The 16252-nt window shown below is 57.0% G+C and overlaps 5 protein-coding genes across 5 annotated transcripts; 2 read left to right on the forward strand and 3 right to left on the reverse strand.

Annotated features, from left to right (window-relative positions):
* The first annotated feature begins 79 nt into the window (after positions 1-79).
* FA10DRAFT_263983 (PEBP-like protein) lies at positions 80-1124 on the forward strand. The gene has a single exon (XM_025520459.1). The coding sequence runs from the start codon at positions 146-148 to the stop codon at positions 1040-1042; it is 897 nt and encodes a 298-aa protein (XP_025380519.1). The 5' UTR covers positions 80-145; the 3' UTR covers positions 1043-1124.
* Positions 1125-1172: 48 nt separating this feature from the next.
* On the reverse strand, positions 1173-2068 carry FA10DRAFT_263984 (light chain 3). The gene is made up of 4 exons (XM_025520460.1): positions 1932-2068; positions 1721-1776; positions 1584-1652; positions 1173-1507 (listed from the first exon to the last, which is right to left on the reverse strand). Exons 1-4 carry the CDS (start codon positions 1963-1965, stop codon positions 1307-1309), a joined length of 360 nt encoding a protein of 119 aa, XP_025380520.1. The 5' UTR covers positions 1966-2068; the 3' UTR covers positions 1173-1306.
* Positions 2069-4626: 2558 nt separating this feature from the next.
* FA10DRAFT_298728 (hypothetical protein) lies at positions 4627-7088 on the forward strand. The gene is made up of 3 exons (XM_025524634.1): positions 4627-5097; positions 5161-5770; positions 5830-7088. The coding sequence occupies exons 1-3, from the start codon at positions 4677-4679 to the stop codon at positions 7031-7033; spliced, it is 2235 nt and encodes a 744-aa protein (XP_025380521.1). The 5' UTR covers positions 4627-4676; the 3' UTR covers positions 7034-7088.
* Positions 7080-8570, reverse strand: FA10DRAFT_225244 (DUF1212-domain-containing protein; the record flags this gene model as incomplete). The annotated part of the gene is made up of 4 exons (XM_025518640.1): positions 7080-7178; positions 7238-7618; positions 7757-7935; positions 7994-8570. The coding sequence occupies 4 exons, from the start codon at positions 8568-8570 to the stop codon at positions 7080-7082; spliced, it is 1236 nt and encodes a 411-aa protein (XP_025380522.1).
* Positions 8571-11101: 2531 nt separating this feature from the next.
* FA10DRAFT_298729 (hypothetical protein) lies at positions 11102-16181 on the reverse strand. Its single transcript, XM_025524635.1, has 2 exons — positions 14489-16181; positions 11102-14429 (listed from the first exon to the last, which is right to left on the reverse strand). Exons 1-2 carry the CDS (start codon positions 16103-16105, stop codon positions 11301-11303), a joined length of 4746 nt encoding a protein of 1581 aa, XP_025380523.1. The 5' UTR covers positions 16106-16181; the 3' UTR covers positions 11102-11300.
* Positions 16182-16252: the final 71 nt, after the last annotated feature.

Below are 16252 nucleotides of genomic sequence, written 5' to 3' on the forward strand. Positions count from 1 at the left end.
TAACATTTCTACTGGCTTGTAAAGCAGTCTTATTCTAAAGGGTCCCCTTTTCTTCCAACACCTCATCAACACGCATCAGCTCCTTGTTTTACACACTCTCCTTTTCTCACACACTCCCTTCCATCACTCCCGCACCTCTACAATAATGCTCTTCAGCAAGTCACTCCTTTGCGCCGTCACGGCTCTCGCTGCGTCGGTGAGCGCCCAGTCATCGTCTTCTGCCGACAGTCAGATTGCGCTGGCGCAGCTCTCGCTCAGCGCGGCCAAGCTCATCCCCAACCCGATCAAGCAAGAGTACCTCAGCCTCGAGGCCGCGCTCACCGAGACGTTCAAAAACGGTTCAGTGGACCAGCCGGGAACGACGCTCAGCGTCGGCACGACCTCGACGGCACCTACGCTCAAGCTCACGATCCCCGACTCGGCACAGTCGCGCTTCAACTCGTCGACAAAGTACACTGTCCTCACCCTCGACCCCGGCGCGCCCGTCGAGCCCGTCGACAAGAAGGTCGTGCGCCACTTTCTCGTCAACGACGTGCCCGTCGGCAGCGACGGCACCCTCGACGTGTCTTCTGGCAAGAACGTCGCCGGCTGGTTCGCAACTGCTCCCCCGCTCGGCTCGGGCACCCACCGCTACGCCACCCTCATCTTCCGTCAGCCGTCCGACTTCAACCCGCCGGCGAGCCTGACGACGCCGGACAAGAACATCGTCATTGACTTTTCGCTCTCTGACTATGTCGAGCAGGCCAAGCCCGGCCCCATTGTCGCCGCCACCTTTTTCCTCCAAGCAAACGACAACGAGGCCAAGGCCGGCTCGTCGAAGAGCGTCAGCGCCGTGCCCACGACCTCGGTCGCTGCTGCCAGCGTCTCGCAGGCTGCCAGCAGTGTCAGCGCCAGCATTCAGAACCTCGCTGGGTCCGCGACTGCCACGTCCAAGTCGAGCAGCGGCTCGGGTTCCAACAGCGCTTCTCGCCCGCTTTCGACGCATGTCCTCGCCGTCGTCCTGAGCGTTGCTGCCATTGCCGTGGGCGCTGCCCTCGTCTAGACAACTCATATTCTCACGAATGAACAATCATGTAGCGTAACACATTTTTAATTAACATTACCGAGGCAATGTTCTGGAGAGAGCAGACCGAGAGAGAGGAAAAAGATCGTCATGTTGAGAGAGAGAGGACGGGCTGGTAATTTACAAGGCGCAAGAGAGTCAGAGGTAGACCAAGTCCAGAGATCAAGACGAGGCATGGGAAAAGAGGTGCGGGACCAGAGAAGAGAAAATAGTAGCTGCTGTGGGCGCTCGTAGAAAGCCGGTTCAGTTGTCGGACCCAAACGTGTTCTCGCCCGAATAGCTGACGTAGAGGAAGCCGTCTTCGTCCTTGTGCTCCTCGTAGATGGCGCTCATGAGCGCCGCTGTGGCGGGCAGGACCTCGTCCACGAAGATGAAGATGGCCTTTTCGGGCGCCAGCTTGATGCGCTTGCGGATCACATAGACAAATTGTCCTACAGTGAGGTCCTGTGGGACGAAGAAGGCCGCCCAATTTTAGTCTCATAAAGTATTGCTTTCAGAGGATGAGTTGCAAGGAGCTCACCGAAGGGACAAGGTACTTCTTCTTGTCAATCGTGGGGATGTCGGTTCGGTCCGCCTTCTCACAGATGACCTGTTGATACGCGACGGGGTCAGCAATCCACCTGCGCCGGAGAGAGGATCTAGGTCCTTGTCGCTCACCGGGATCCTGTCTGGGTACTTGAGCCGAATCCGCTCAGCCTCAGCCTTGCGCTTCTCTGTGACATGCGCTCCGTCGTCAGTACAACTTTGACATCAACGAGGACTTTGAGGCCAGGAGAGGAGAGAAAGAGAGAGACCGCGCGCGCGCGCCTGCACATGCTATCTCGCAAGTCTCCCCCCCTCTGGTCTGCGTGTGGGACCTGATTCTCACCGAAAGGGTGCTCATCCTTAAACTTGGAACGCATCCTCAATGACGAGCGCTTGTATCGAGGTGGTTAGTACGGTCTAAATGAGCGGGTGATGGGGTGTACGACTGTGTCAGCCAGATGGATGCGGTGGCGATGACGACGGCAAAGGACGGGGAGGGTGGTGAGGGTTGGAGCGCTCAGCAATGCACGCGTCTCTGCTCCTAGACTGGCTCGCTTTGCGAACCACGTGGGAAATAGAGCTCAGACGCGCACTGACCACTTTTTGATAACACCTTCGAAAGAAAAGGCACAAAGCTGGATGACCCCTACAAATAGTGAGACAACAGGATTGTACATTGACAGCGCCTTAAGAACCGACCTCGCTGTCGGGAAGCTTATAATAACTGATGGGCTGATTGTTCCGCTTGGCCTTCGCCCCGTACGCTTGCAGATCATCCTCGCTTCTTCGCCTCTTCCAACTGAGAAGAGGTAGCAGCGCTGGTGGTCGAGGAGTGAACGATCTTGTCGAAAGAATTGCATCTCTTCTTGAGAGCAAATTTTTCTCTGAAACACCATCATCCAAAGGGGATCTGCCTGTGCTCCGCTTTTCGACCCGTAGTGATCGACGGACGATAGCGCCTGCGCCCCCATACATAGCAGTGACAGGTTCGTACCTCTTCACCCTTCCAGGTCGACATTCAGTGCATGGTTCTTCCCTAGAGAACAGTGCTAGACGCCTGCGGAACATGTTTGAGGGAGCTGCCGTGACACAGTCAGTATTTGAAGCCCAGAGAATGATATCAACACATACCTAGCTTAGGGTTCTTCGGATAGGGAGTCCCCTCTGATCTTTGCATCATCTCTTCGCTCAATGCCGCTCTGGCCTCCCGAAGATTGCGCCTCTGTCTGGTTGCCCTAGGATACCAGACCGACTCTCCATCGTCTGTGCTTCTCTTTCGCTGCTGCTGCTGTTTTCCATCGTCGCCGTTCTTCGTGGTCGATTGATCGGGTTTGTTGTCTTTCTTATCGCCGTCGGTGACATATGCGACGACATCCCCTTTATGCGCATTGATGACCTCATCTGTCTTGACAGGCTCGAGATCGAATTTTCGGCCAGACTGAGTCGAATTTGTTGTGATCGACGAATTCCCGGCCGTCTGGGGATCTGCGGGCTTGCCTCCCTTATCGTCACCTTGGCCAGTTAATTTCTTCTCGTCGCCCCCACCTGCGGCACCTTTAGCAAGATCGGCCTCAGAGAGCCCTTTCGATGGCGGTGGTGTCTCGACAGGCGCTTGCTCCTTTGGCTCCGCGGGCTTCTGTTTTCCGTCTGGGTCACTCTTTATTTTGCGGTGGAGTCGCATCCTTTCCGGGGTCAATTTTGGGCGGCCACTGCTCCTTCTTGCCCTGGTCATTGGCTGGTTTGGCATCACCACCGGCGTCAGCGTCTTTCTGACCAGTCGAAATTATGATTTCGTTATTCGGCTTCCGTTGGTCCTTGCCATCATCGTCAGCAGACGTCGGTTTGAATATGACCTTTGTGCCTCCACCAGCGTCATCATCGCTCTTGTCTTTGTTATTGCTACTGTCGCCTTCTGCGGCCTTTGTCGCGTCTTCGGCCTCACTCTTACCACCGTCGGCGGGGGGATCAGCTATTTTCTGTTTCTGATCTTGTTCGGCCCCCTTCTTCCCTTCGTCTCCGCCTGCATCTTGGGCTCCGACGTCGTTTACATTCCCCTCCCCTCCATCGTCCCCACCATCATTCTTGTCATTTTGCGTGTTGTCGGCTTCACCTTCATTTTGACCTGCTTTCTCGTTTTTCCCTCCTCCCATATTCTTGTCCTTGTCCTTATCCTTCTCGTCACAATCTTTTACCTCCTTCTTTGGCTCTTGTGTACTTGTGGTGGTATTTGTGGTGTTTGTCGAAAGCGTGGCGGGGCCAGCAACGGGCATTTCAAAGTCGAAGAAGAGGGTTTGTCTTGCATTGCCAGGTGCAGGTGCGGGTACCATGATGAAGCCCGATTGGCGGCCGTTATCGGGGGAGAATGTGACGGCTTTCTTGAGAGTGGGTGTTGCCGGTGTCGGAGTACCAGCTGGCGGTGGAATTGTAGGGTCGTTGACCTGTCTGGAGACGAGCAAAGAGGGATCGTATATGTCGAAGCCACCTTCGTGCCTCTTTTCACTTCCTGTTGACCTCCGTAGAATGTATGGAGGGTCATCTGGACCGCCTCTGCCCCGTGGTATGACTGGTCTCGCGGTAGAGGAAGTTGCGTCGAGAAGGGCAACGAGAAAAGTAAGGACAGTCATGGCGTGAAGTCTCATCCTTGGCCGGAAATATCTGTAAGGGCTGTAGCTCGTAGGTCGCTTGATTATAGAAATGAGTGGAAGTTTGCTTGGGTCTGCGCCAGGCAGCGACTAAGGAGATGGGGACAAGGCCTGCTGGTCAAGTGGAGAGGGGATAGGGATGTCCAAGGCTAGCTCGGAAATGGTGGCTCACTCCGCTAGGGAGAGGATGGGAAGGGAGATCGAGGGGTGTGGGAATCACTCCTGGCATTGCTGTTTCAGGCTACTTTATATGGACTCCCAGGTCAAATTGGCGTCGGCGTAGAGCGACCGTCAATACTAGCAGTCAATGAGCTTTGCTGCTCGTGTTTACGCTGCCTTGTTTTCGCGCCGCACACGCCCGCCCACGCCTAGCCTAAATTCTCAACTCCGATTCTTCTTTTCTCTCTCTGTCTTCTCGAGGAAAGGCACAAATTTGCCTAGAGGCAATGGCTACTTCACGCCTCGTGGTGCACCCCAGTGTACAGGCGGCACTGGCTGCGCGCAAGGCCGTCGTCGCCCTCGAGTCAACAATTATCACCCATGGGTTTCCTTCGCCCGCCAACCTGGGCGTGGCTCTCGCCGCAGAAAAGGCCGTCAGGGACGCCGGCGCGGTGCCAGCCACTGTGGCGCTCCTCGATGGTAAGGCGCACGTTGGTCTTGATCGAGCGCAGATCGAGCGCTTGGCAGAGGGTGGACCGGCAAAGGCGGTGAAGACGTCAAGGAGAGACCTCGCCTCTGTTCTGGCCAAGGGAAGGGGAAGCGTAGGCGCAACTACCGTCTCAGGCACCATGATCCTCGCTCACATGGCAGGTGTTGATGTCTTTGGCACGGGCGGCATTGGTGGCGTTCATCGAGGAGGCGAGGCGTGTGAGTAGCTGTTCGTTTGCTCTTTGACTGCGCGCGGACCAAGCTGAATCGACGCGCATGCAGCGATGGACGTGTCTGCGGACCTCACCGAGTTGGCACGAACGCCCGTGGCCGTCTTCTCCGCTGGCGCAAAGTCCATCCTCGACATTCCACGTACACTCGAATACCTCGAGACACAAGGTGTCAGTGTCCACACCTTTGCCTCTTCAGGCCAGTTCCCAGCCTTTTACACGGCCTATTCAGGCTGCCGCGTACCTCAGGTCGACGGGCCAAGAGACGCCGCGAGGTTGATTCTCGAGAGCAAGAGGCTGGGCCTGACGAGCGGTATTGTCTTTGGGGTGCCAATTCCAAATGAGTACGAGGCTGCAGGACAGAAGATCCAAAAGGCTGTTGAGCAGGCCGTTGCCGAGTCCGTCGAGCAGGGCATTGATAAGCGCGGCAAAGAGGCCACTCCATGGCTTCTCAAGCGCGTCAGCGAGCTGGCAAGCGAGTCGTTGACAAGCAACAAGGCTCTCATGCTCAACAGCGCTACCATGGCGGCAAGGACGGCCGTCGAACTTCAGGATCTGATCAAGATGGAAGAAGAAGCGGCCAAGGAGAAGAGCGCCAAAGTGTACGCCAGCTCAGGCCTCGAAGCTATTGGCCAGGATACAGACAAGAGCCTGGTGAGTAGGTGAGCATGGCCCCGCCTTCCGTGCATTGGCACCTTGCTGATGCGGACATCTGTAAAAGTGAGCTCAGAGAGCCCGCTGCTCACATCGTTGTCGTCGGTTTCGCTGCTGTCGACATCACCTCTCAATCAACAACTTCCAAGAAATTCTCTGCAACAACATACCCAGGTAGAAATCATCTCTCACTAGGCGGCGTAGCCCGCAACATGGCGGAATGCGCTCATCGCCTTTTCCCCTCCTATGGACCATCCTCGCGTGGACCTTCCCCATCTGCCGTTCGGCTAGTATCACCCGTCTGCCAGGATGCCCTGGGAGACTATCTGCTGCGAGAAACCGAGAAGCTCGGGATGCGAACCGATGGCTTCTTTCTCACTTCGTCATCAATCGCTGCCGACAAGGACGGAAATAGAACGGCAAGCGTCTCCCTGCAGCTCGACGGTGCAGGTGACCTCATCTCAGGCGTTGCAGACATTGACCCATCAAGCTTTTCAACGAGTGACGTGGCGAGACAACTCTCGCCCTTGATCAAGGTTCCTACGATCCTAGCCTTTGACGCCAATCTAAGCGCAGATACAATGGCCGAGATCATTAAGCTCTCCCTTTCGACGACGACTGCCTTATACGAGCCGACCTCGGTGCCTAAATGCACAGCTCTCATCGATGCCGTGGCTTTGCTGCAGCGTCAAGGTCGCCTCCCACCGATGGAAACGTCAGATGACAATGACAGGAGAAGAAGATGGGGCGTAGATGTCATGACGCCCAACGAATTTGAGGTAGTTCGCATGGCCTCACGCACCTCCGAGCTCGGTCTCCATCGAATTGTCAGAGAGGACGAAAGCGTGCGCAAGGAAGCGCATGGCGTCCAGACGGAAGCATCCGTCTATGCGGCCGCCATGTCTCTGTGCGACGCTAGTGGGTCCGTCTTACTCGTAAAAGGCGGCGCGAGAGGCGTCCTGGTCGTCTTGCCTCCTTCGACAGAGCAAGAGGCGAGACCGAGGATGTTCAGGGTGCCTGCTCAGAAGGTGCGCCAAGAGATGATCGTCAGCACGACAGGTGCCGGCGACACATTCGCGGGTTCCATTCTTGTCGATTTAGCCCTTCGCCAGCGGCCGCTCTCGCAAGAGTCACCCTCAGCCGTGGAACAATGGTGGAGGCAAGCTGTCGAGCGTGGACAAGAAGCTGCTGCAATCACTCTGGCGTCTCCGCTCCCAATCTCGCCGCTGCTGGACACTTCCGAGCTCTTCTCTCTTTCAAGGCAGAAGTGATATGTGCTTAATGCTTGGATATGGATGGTAATACATGGGAGAAAATCTAGAATGCAAAGAGTGCAGCGCCCTTCTTGCGACCGAAGGCATAGACGACAAGGCACGATGCAAAAAGGCCAGTCGTGATGCCGATCGAGACTTGTATCTGCAAAGCGACAGTCAGTGTGTAGGATCTATGAATAGATGCGGAGAAGGGAAACGTACCATGCGCAGGCCGATCGAGAGGCCATTAGAGTAGAGGTCTCCATCGGAGCCCTTGTACGTCATGGCGAGACCTCCCGCCATGGCCATGCCGCTTGGTACGAGAAAGAGGACGGCGGGCGTCATTGCTGTGAATGCCGTTCCTTTGAAAATGCGGCTGTAGAGGTTTCCCAGCAGGCCGATAGCGAAAGAGCCAATGGCACTGACGACGTCAGACCGGTCAAAGATGAATGTCTTGGTGACGCGATTGATGACCCATCCGACACAAGCGATAAAGACGGCGACGGGCACCTCGCGCGAACGAAGAGGCTGCAAGAGATTGAAACAGGCAAGTGTGGCGAAGACGGGGACAAAGAGGAAGTTGAGCCAGGGCGTCAATGGCTGCTGGTACCAAGGCCACTCTGGTTCGCGCTCGCATCCAATTGAGCCAGTGTTGAGGGCATTTGTCGTGCCATTGGTGAAGGTAAAGTGGCCCGCCCAGAGAGGTGTCGTCGCATTAGCCATCGTGAAGGTGCCTTCGACCTGGCTGCTGGTTTGAAGGGGTACGTGCATCGTCTTGCGCGCACCAGGGTCTAGGAGGAAGTATACGTCCGAGCCGATGGCGATGCCGAAGCCGAGGAATAGACTGTAGATGATGGCGTAGACCATTCGGACTGATCCCGCAATCATATTCTTGCTCGCCAGCTCCAGAGAGCCGCACACTATCACTACTGCATCAGTGATACGCAGAGGTAAACTGAGAGGAAGAGTCAAACTCACAGACGACGTATCCAGGAAGGACGAGAATGACGCCAGAGCTTGCAATGGCTTGGTAGCAGAAGACACCCGTCGAGCTGAGACCCCTGGAAACAAACGAAATGATGATGGCCATGCTGATCTCAAAGACGTTCGAATACATTTGGTTCTTGCCGGCGACGTGAAGCTGAAGGAACGTAAGGAAGCCTCCAAAGACACCCGCGATGCACGCATCAACGATGCTTCCTCCGAAGGAGAGTGGTGCCATGATAAAGCATTTGATGAAGCTGAAGAGGACACGACTCGAGACAGACCATACGGGCTTGGCGTGCAGAATGGTCGTAAGCTCCTCTGCACCCTCTTCGACGCCCATCTCGTCGTGGACGACCTTTTTGTAGACGTGATGGACGCGGTGTAAAGACCCCAAGGCCAGATCTGTCTTGGACTTGACGAAGTGTGTTTCGGACGTGTGCGAATCAAAGTCGCCGAAAGAGGCAATGACGATGCCTGGGAAGTGAATGAACTGAGCATCGACTTCGAGCACGGTTGCCGTGGCATTGAGCTGCGATTCGATTCGATGCGACGGTGCACCAAAGAGCATCAGGGCCCTCGCAAGTTTGAGAATGAATTTTTGACGCTGTAGGACGTGAGCGACATGGTATTGAATCTTCGTTGCTGGATCTCTGTTAGCCTTCGTGTACCGACCGTCCTCATCTTGTTCCTGGTCGTCGGCCGTCACACTCATTCGACGCATAATGCGACCAGCCACAGAGGCAAAACTAAGCCTACGGCGTGGTCGCATCGGGACCGTGGGATCGCCGTGCTCGGACGACCAACTGCACCGGCGGTTCAGAGAGCGCATTTCCTCTCGCTCGCGCTTGACTTGAACGCTCTTTCGGACCTTGCCCGTCACACGCGGATCATCGTCTTCCATCGGCTCGTCATCCATGCCAAGGGTGAATGCCATGCTGGCTCGTCGGCGCTGATTTGCCAAGGTCCGCCGACTCAGCTTTTCTTTTGCAAGTGGATCAGAAGCTGGCGTCGCTATCTTGTCCTCTACTTTGTTTGTGTCTTCGAAATCTTCCTTGACTGGGGTGTCTGCCAGCGTCGATGCATCACCGAAGCTTGATTGCGACGGGTACTGCCTCGGAGTGCGAGGCTGTTGCGCTTGTGGTAAGCCCTCTTTGGCCGATGATACCAACGATGCGCTGTTCTGACTTCGATAGAGTCCAGCAAGGAGCTGGTGCGCCGTCGCAAAGTAGCTCTGACCATCTTCAGCTGGCGCGACCCCTGCAATGGGATCGATAACGACGCCTTTCTCGCATGAATCGTCCAGGTCAGCCTGAGATTGCTGTAAACCACTTGAAGCAGCGCGGGTTGGACTGAGACGAGGCGTGCCCGGTGGCGTTCTCAGGCATGTCTTGAGGCGTTGCGATCCCGACGAGATTATACGAAGGGGAACGTGAGGCCTGATCATTGACGGTGATGACGCTGGATCGTAGTGAATTATGTGAGGCGGGTCTAGTGGTCCGCATGTCGACCCCATGCTACTGCTAGTTCTGGGCACATTTAGTGGCGACCCGTTCAGATGATGTGAAGCAAGTCGAGCAGGCGTGGGCGGGGTCGGTTGTAATTGACCAGAGGCAGATGAGAGACGCCCAAGACTGATGGATCTCCTCTTGTTCATCAAGAGCGACGGCTGCGTATACCCTCTCTCTTCTGGAGTGGACCTTGGCAAGCTCGACTCGTTGAGCCACTGATCAACCTTGTGACTATTTCCCGTGGAATCTGTCGGCCCATGCCTCGCCGATATATCGATGGATTCTTCCTCATTGTCGTTGATGAGAACGAGATGCGAAGTGGGTCTCCTACCTGCGACGCTCTTCCACTTTGACGGCGCTGATGAGCATTCTCCCGGGGCGCTGTCCTCATTCACGACGCTGAATGGAAATTTAGCGTCCCGAATCCAGGTATCCGCAGGGAGGGCGGCAGCAAGAGGCTCAACATTCGTCGGCGAGGTAGTGCTGGCGAAGAATGAGGCAGGCGTGATCGCCTCACCGTATGTCGCAGGCTGCTGTCTAATCTGCTGCGCAGCGTGCTGCTCATGAAGCTGCTGGAGGTATTGCTGTTGTTGCTGCGCAAGAGTCTCCGACATATGAGGTGCGGGAGGCATGAAAGGTGCGAATGGATTAGCTGCTCCCCGGCCAGCAGTAGTAGTAGCAGCAGCAAAGGTATTGGACATAGAAGGGCGAAGTCCACCGTCGTCGTCGAGAGGCGAAATGTCGCGCGTCACGGTGCTGCTGACAGGTTCAGTGGGCGAGCCTGGTACGGCGAGCGAGTAATTCGCTTTGAAAGGGCTGCCATCGTCTGTGGAAGACTTGCCACCCGTTCTCGGTGTCAACGGCGGCTGCTCTTCCTCCTGGTTTCGTGTCGTGAGGGCGAGAAAAGTCTGTTCTGGCCGCGTCGGGGTACCTTGTGCAGGGTTAGTCTCGGTATGTGCTGGGTGCTCTCTCACACTCTCGACAGCCGCCTGAAGCAGACTGTGATCCAAGCCATGCAGCGAGAAGCGTTGCTCCTCGTCTTCCTCACCTTCGCAGGACGGTCTCAGCTCTGCTCTGGGTGCCACCGGACGATATGATGATGGGGAAGCTTGACTCGGCGAAGGGGTCCTTGATGAAGAGACAGGTGCCTGCACCCGGTGATGCGAAGCGTCGTCATCACTGAACCGCGCTCGCCGCAGTGGCGGTCGACTGGGCAGACGAGGCGCCGTAGAGAAAGGACCAAAGTTGCTCCTGTTCGACATGGTTGCAGGAGATGCTTGCTACTGCCAAGAAAGTGAATATGGTCGATCCAGCCGACTATTCTGAGGTGCGGAGGCAGGGGAGAAAAGAGTGAAGACGTGATGATGAGTAGTGCAATGAAGCCTGATGGAGACGCTCGCCAGGAGACAATCTGAGGAAGGAAAGTGGGTGACGAAGGCTGAGGGTCACAATCAGCCGCCCTTTTATATCCTTCGCCTGTTGAAGCTGCACGAACCGACCCCTGAAGCCAAGCAGGCGCGCGTCACTCCATCGTCAGTCGATCACGTACTTCTTACCTCACCACTTACAAAGACAGAGTAGTAATCGATGTGCATGTTGCTGCTGGTGATCTCCTTTTCACATTATTCAATGGGACCCTTACATCCATGCGTACTTGGTGATCTTGTAGAGTGTGGAAGGGATGGAAGATTGTAGTTAAGGTGATGGAAGTGGCTATTTAGAGAACGATGAGGATCGAGGGTGGTGATTGCAATGCGGTAGGAGCAGGAACATCTGAGGCCGAGCATCGTCTAGCCCCGTCTCGGACCTCGCTTGGGCATCGAACGAACCACGCGATTGCCACCAGCGCCCCCAGAGGCGTTGGATCCAGCTGAAGGAGGCGCTCCTAGGTTGAATAGCGTTCCACCGGCAGGAGAGGCAGGCGGCGGTGTCTGCGGTGCAGGTGATGCATTGGCTCCGAAGGAGAAACCCCCTGATGAGCCTGGCTGCTGCTGAGGTTGCAAGGGCTGGCCCGGCTGCTGACCAAAGACAAAGGGTGCAGGTGATGACTGGCCCCCGGCACCTCCACCGGCCCCGAAACCGCCCTGGGACACACCAGACGACGAGTTGCTAGGCTGCATGCTGAAGGTGAAACCGCTCCCTCCAGGTGTGCTGCTCTGCTGCTGCTGGGGCTGAGGTCCGAAGGAGAAGCCACTCTGGGATGCAGAGCTGGGTGTCCCTGGCCGGCTGGTATCTGCCGCTCCAAAGGCGAAGCCAGGAGTCGAAGGCTGCGAGGTAGTAGGCGTTGTCCCCGCTCCGAAGCCTCCAGTCTTTGCCCCAAAGGCAAAGGGCGATGAAGAAGCCGGAGCTCCAAAGCCGGAACCATTGGCGCCACTGTTGTTGGATGGCTGCTGGCCGAAGGAGAAGCCGCTTCCTCCGCCTTTGTTGTCGGACCCAGTTCCCGAAACAGCGCCAAATGCGGGCGTCTGAGGCTGCGACGAAGTCGTCGCGTTGCCCCCAAACGGATTACTGGGGGAATTGGAAGACGCTGCGACGCCGAAGCTGAATGGAGATGAGACTGAAGTCGAGGCACTGGGAGCCGACGTCACTGGTGCGGCAGAGCTGACAGGAGCACCGAAGGAGAAGCCTCCGCTACTGTTGCTGGCTGGTGCTGCCGAAGGCTTGGCAGTCCCGAAACCAGAAGGTGCGCTGTCCATCATATCGTTGCGGCTCGCGCCGCCGCCAAAGGCGTTACCGTTGGATGCCGGCTGTCCAAATGAGAACGGCTTAGGAGCTTCCTGCTGCACCGGTTTCGAAAAGAGGCCACCTGAATCGCCCGAGCTCGGCGCGGGAGATGCCTCCTTTGATGAGGCCTCACCGCTTTTGGGCTGCGATGCGGTTGCACCAAAGCTGAAAGCCGGCGTCGGTACCTTCTTGGTAGAATCACCTCCTTCGGCAGGCTTGGGCGGCTGTCCGAAGCTGAATGCTGCGCTAGGGGTCACAGCTGGCGCTGCAGATACAGCAGGCTTGCCCTTGTCAGACGCAGGAGCTCCGAATGTGAAAGACGAAGGATGACTTGGCTTTTCGGAAGAAGCTGATGAGGCAGGCTGGCCAAAATTGATGCCTCCTCCGAATGGCGATGCCGTCTTTTTCGCACCAGGCTCCTCTGCCCCTTCACTATCGTCTTCTGCACCCCGTTTGGCAGATGATCTTCCGTTTCCAAAGCCGGCAAAGGAAGGAGTCGACGTCGACGCTGACGGATTGGAGGAAGACGAAGACGGTTGGCCGAAGGAAAAGGGCATTGGAGCCTTTGGCTCAGTCGTGGCCGCAGGCGAAGAGGAAGAAGGTGTACCAAAGCTGAAGGGAGCATTTTTCTTCTCACCACCAGTCGAAGCCGCCTTGTCCAGGTGAGAGGATTCGCTTGCACTCCCATCACTCGAGGGTCGCGCTTGAGCTTCTGCTCCTCCGCTGCTAGGCGCTTCCGACCTGGCCAAAGATGAAGCGAAAAAGTTGGGTATAGGTCCATCCTGCTTGGCTGCCGCTGGCTCGGTAGACGGCGACGGAGTAGGCGATGAAGATGCAGGGCCAGCTTTGAAAAAGTCAGAGCCCATCGAGGACGTATTGGCTGCGGGCTTGGCTGGCGCAAAGGAAAATGGAGACTTGGCCTCAGACTGAGACGGTGCGACAGACGTCGAGAACATGGGGGCTTTTGCTTCCTTGTTGTCTGAAGTGCTTGGCGCGTTGAACGAGAAAGTGGGTGGTGGATCTTTCTTAGGCGTGGTGGAATCCGAGGGAGCTGGAGGAGCAAAGCCTCCGAGTCTACTCAAGAGAGATGGAGGCTCTTTATCCGCAGGCTCTGCAGATTTCAGCTCCTTCTTCTCCGTCACATCTTGCGGAGCAGGAAGGGCCTTTGTTTCATCCCTGGATTCTTGCGCTTCTCCGTCCTTTTGCGTTGCTGTCGAAGATGCCTTGAACGCCGAGTCAGATGAGGTGACCGGAGTCGACGTTGAGGCAGTCGACGTCGAAGAGGAAGCACCAAAAGAGAAGCCCTTGGGAAACATCGTTGGCGGCAGCTTGATCTTGCTCAGATCCTCAGATCCGGGAAGTCCGTCGTCTTCATCATCGTCGTCCTCCATGTCCCACGCCGATATCCGTCCAGACTTGACGTGCTGCCTCGACGTCTTCTCGGCGCCCTGACGAAGGCTCGATCGGCCCCGGCTGGAACCAGTGTCCGAGCCTGAACGAATCGAAAAATTGTCCTTGGAGGGCGTTGACGCACTCGCCGATGTCGCACCCGTTCCAAAGAGACTTTGCGATGCTTTTTGTGAATCTTTGGTAGCGGCAGTAGTACTTGAAGAATCGTCGACATTTGTCTCTCGTTCCCGTCGTGCAGCCGACGCACCATTGACGGAAAAGCGCGGCCGGGCTTTTGACATTGCCTTGGATGCGGGGTTCTCTGCCGGCTTGGCATCGACCTTGTTTGTTGGGCGCAAACTTCTTCCGCTTGCATCAGGCGTTGCTTTTCCTAGCTCTTGGCTTTGCTGCTTCGTCTTTACAACAGTTCTCGCCGATCTTCTCCTGGGCGGTTCGACAATCTCTTCCTCTTCTTCTTTCTCTTCCTCCACCTCGTTCCCAACCTCGTCATCCATCTGATTACCCTCGTCGCTTACTTGCCGATCGCTAGATTCCGACATCGCATCCTCCTCTCGCTTCTTCCTGGTGGTCGAATCCCTCTTTGGTATAGCCGCTGCTGGGGCAGACCTTCGAAGCCGAGCACGCATACCCTCGGGCGCTTCGGCAGAGGCCAGAGAAGTCGAGAGTCTATTCTGCTTGATTGTGCGAGAGTAAGGCGCAAGGGTCTTCGATGCAGCATCTCGTTCGCGCATGGATCGCTCGGCGACGGGCAAGGGCACCGGGACAGCGGCCATATGTCGCGATGGCTGAGAAGCGGAGGTGATCAGACTGGAGGAAAGAGCAAGAAAACAGAGAAGTGACTCACAGTCATTGAAGACCTCGCGCTGGCGTCCCTCCTCGCATCACCGAGCGGCGTTCTCATGCTCTCAAGAACATTGAGGATCCTCTCTGCTTCGTTCTGCGCAACAGGCCTGGGCGGCTGCTGCCGAGCTCGCTGCTCGTCGCGGCTCACGAAGCCCATGTCCGAGTCCCAGACGAATCGCTTCTGCCTCTTCCTCCCGCTCGCACTGCTCATGGCATCGTCGTCCAGATCCATGCTCATAGCTGCTGCCTCTCTTTTCAACGGCCTCATAAAGTCGTGGACGCCATCCATGACACTTCCTGCTCGTGAAGAGCCAGGTCCTTGACCAGCCGTCTGAAGACCCTGTCTTTCGCGCATGGAAGCATATTCTCGCATGAGCTCTTCGCCTTCGGACGCCTCCATCCGTTGAGGACCGAGCTTGAGGCTACTCCACTGTTTCCGCCTGGGCGTCATGCTCGCATTGCTCCCTGCCACCGAACCCGCGACCGACTGCCTGGGTCCGCCCAGGAGCGAGCCGCCATATACGCTCCCCGGCCTCGAACCGCCTGCATAGAGACCAGCTGATCTTGCCAGGGGGCTGGCACCCGCTTCCGATGCAGCATAGCCTGCACCTGGTCCAACGGAGCCCCTCTGGCCCGGTCTAGCCAATGGGCTTCGCGAGGGGAGCCGATAGTGGCTAGACGAGGCCGTGTTGGACGGAGCTGTCTTCGAGGGCGTCATTGAACCATAGGCACTGCCCGCCGAGCTGAGCTGGGTATATCGTCGCTCTGAGCCGAAACCGTACGAAAGCGCAGGGGTGTGGCTCTGGCTCGCCGAGATTGAGGGAGGGGCGCCGACGCTTCCCTCGCGTCGAAGCGAGCCGGTACGTCGATAGCCTGGCGTCAGGCTCGGGGGTGTGCCGAACAGTCCTCCTGCTGAGGAACCTGCTGCACCTCCTGCTCCTGCACCAAGAGACACGCGTTGTCTGACGCTGCCGCTCGTCGACGACATAGCCGCTGGGGAAGGTGAGCGCCCACTGCGTACCGCGTCTCCGGCCGAGCGTGCCTGCCACGGCCGATTGGCCGCTCTCACGTTGAACCGATCAGGGGTGGTAGCCAGTCTTGCTTGGGGAGCTGGCTGGCCTTGTGTCAAAGAGCTCGGGAGCGACGTGCGGTGTGCCTCGGGGTCCGTCGCATGATGGCGCGCGGCGAGCCTAGTGGCCGCCTCCCTTTGCTCAGTCGATGGCAAGGAGCTACTGCTGGAAGATCGGTTGAGATCGCCGGTGTCCGATTGAGATGCGCCACCCTGCAACCAGCTGAGAGGTCTGGAGAATATGGCCTGCCGAAGACTGCTGAAGAGACCGCCCCCACCTCCCCTGCTACTCCCACGTCGGCCTTGGTCCTTTTCGTCGGATTTCAAGCTATTTGCCAATGCCGCGTTTGATGACGATGAGGAGGAACGAATGAAATTGGCCGACGACGACGACGAAGAAGACGTCGGCAACGGCGGCGGCGGCCTGGCGTAGGGTTTCAGAGAGGAAGTCCTCGCCTGACGACGAGCATCGGGCTTGGTCCTTGAAGGGCCCGCCAGCGCTCGAGACGCCGGCGCGGACGGTTCTGGGTCCTGCGACGGAAAGTCCATGAGATGAAATGAACAGCCCGGCTCCTCCCAAACGACGAAGTCGAGGGCGTCGTAGAGAGAACGAATCCGACGAGCAACACTTCTATTCTCTCGCTCTCTCGTGCTGCGATGGTCTCGTTTGCGAAAATCCACTGAGGTGAAAATCAG

Source organism: Acaromyces ingoldii (assembly GCF_003144295.1).
Source record: "Acaromyces ingoldii strain MCA 4198 unplaced genomic scaffold FA10scaffold_1, whole genome shotgun sequence".
In the NCBI taxonomy this organism is placed as follows: domain Eukaryota; kingdom Fungi; phylum Basidiomycota; class Exobasidiomycetes; order Exobasidiales; family Cryptobasidiaceae; genus Acaromyces; species Acaromyces ingoldii.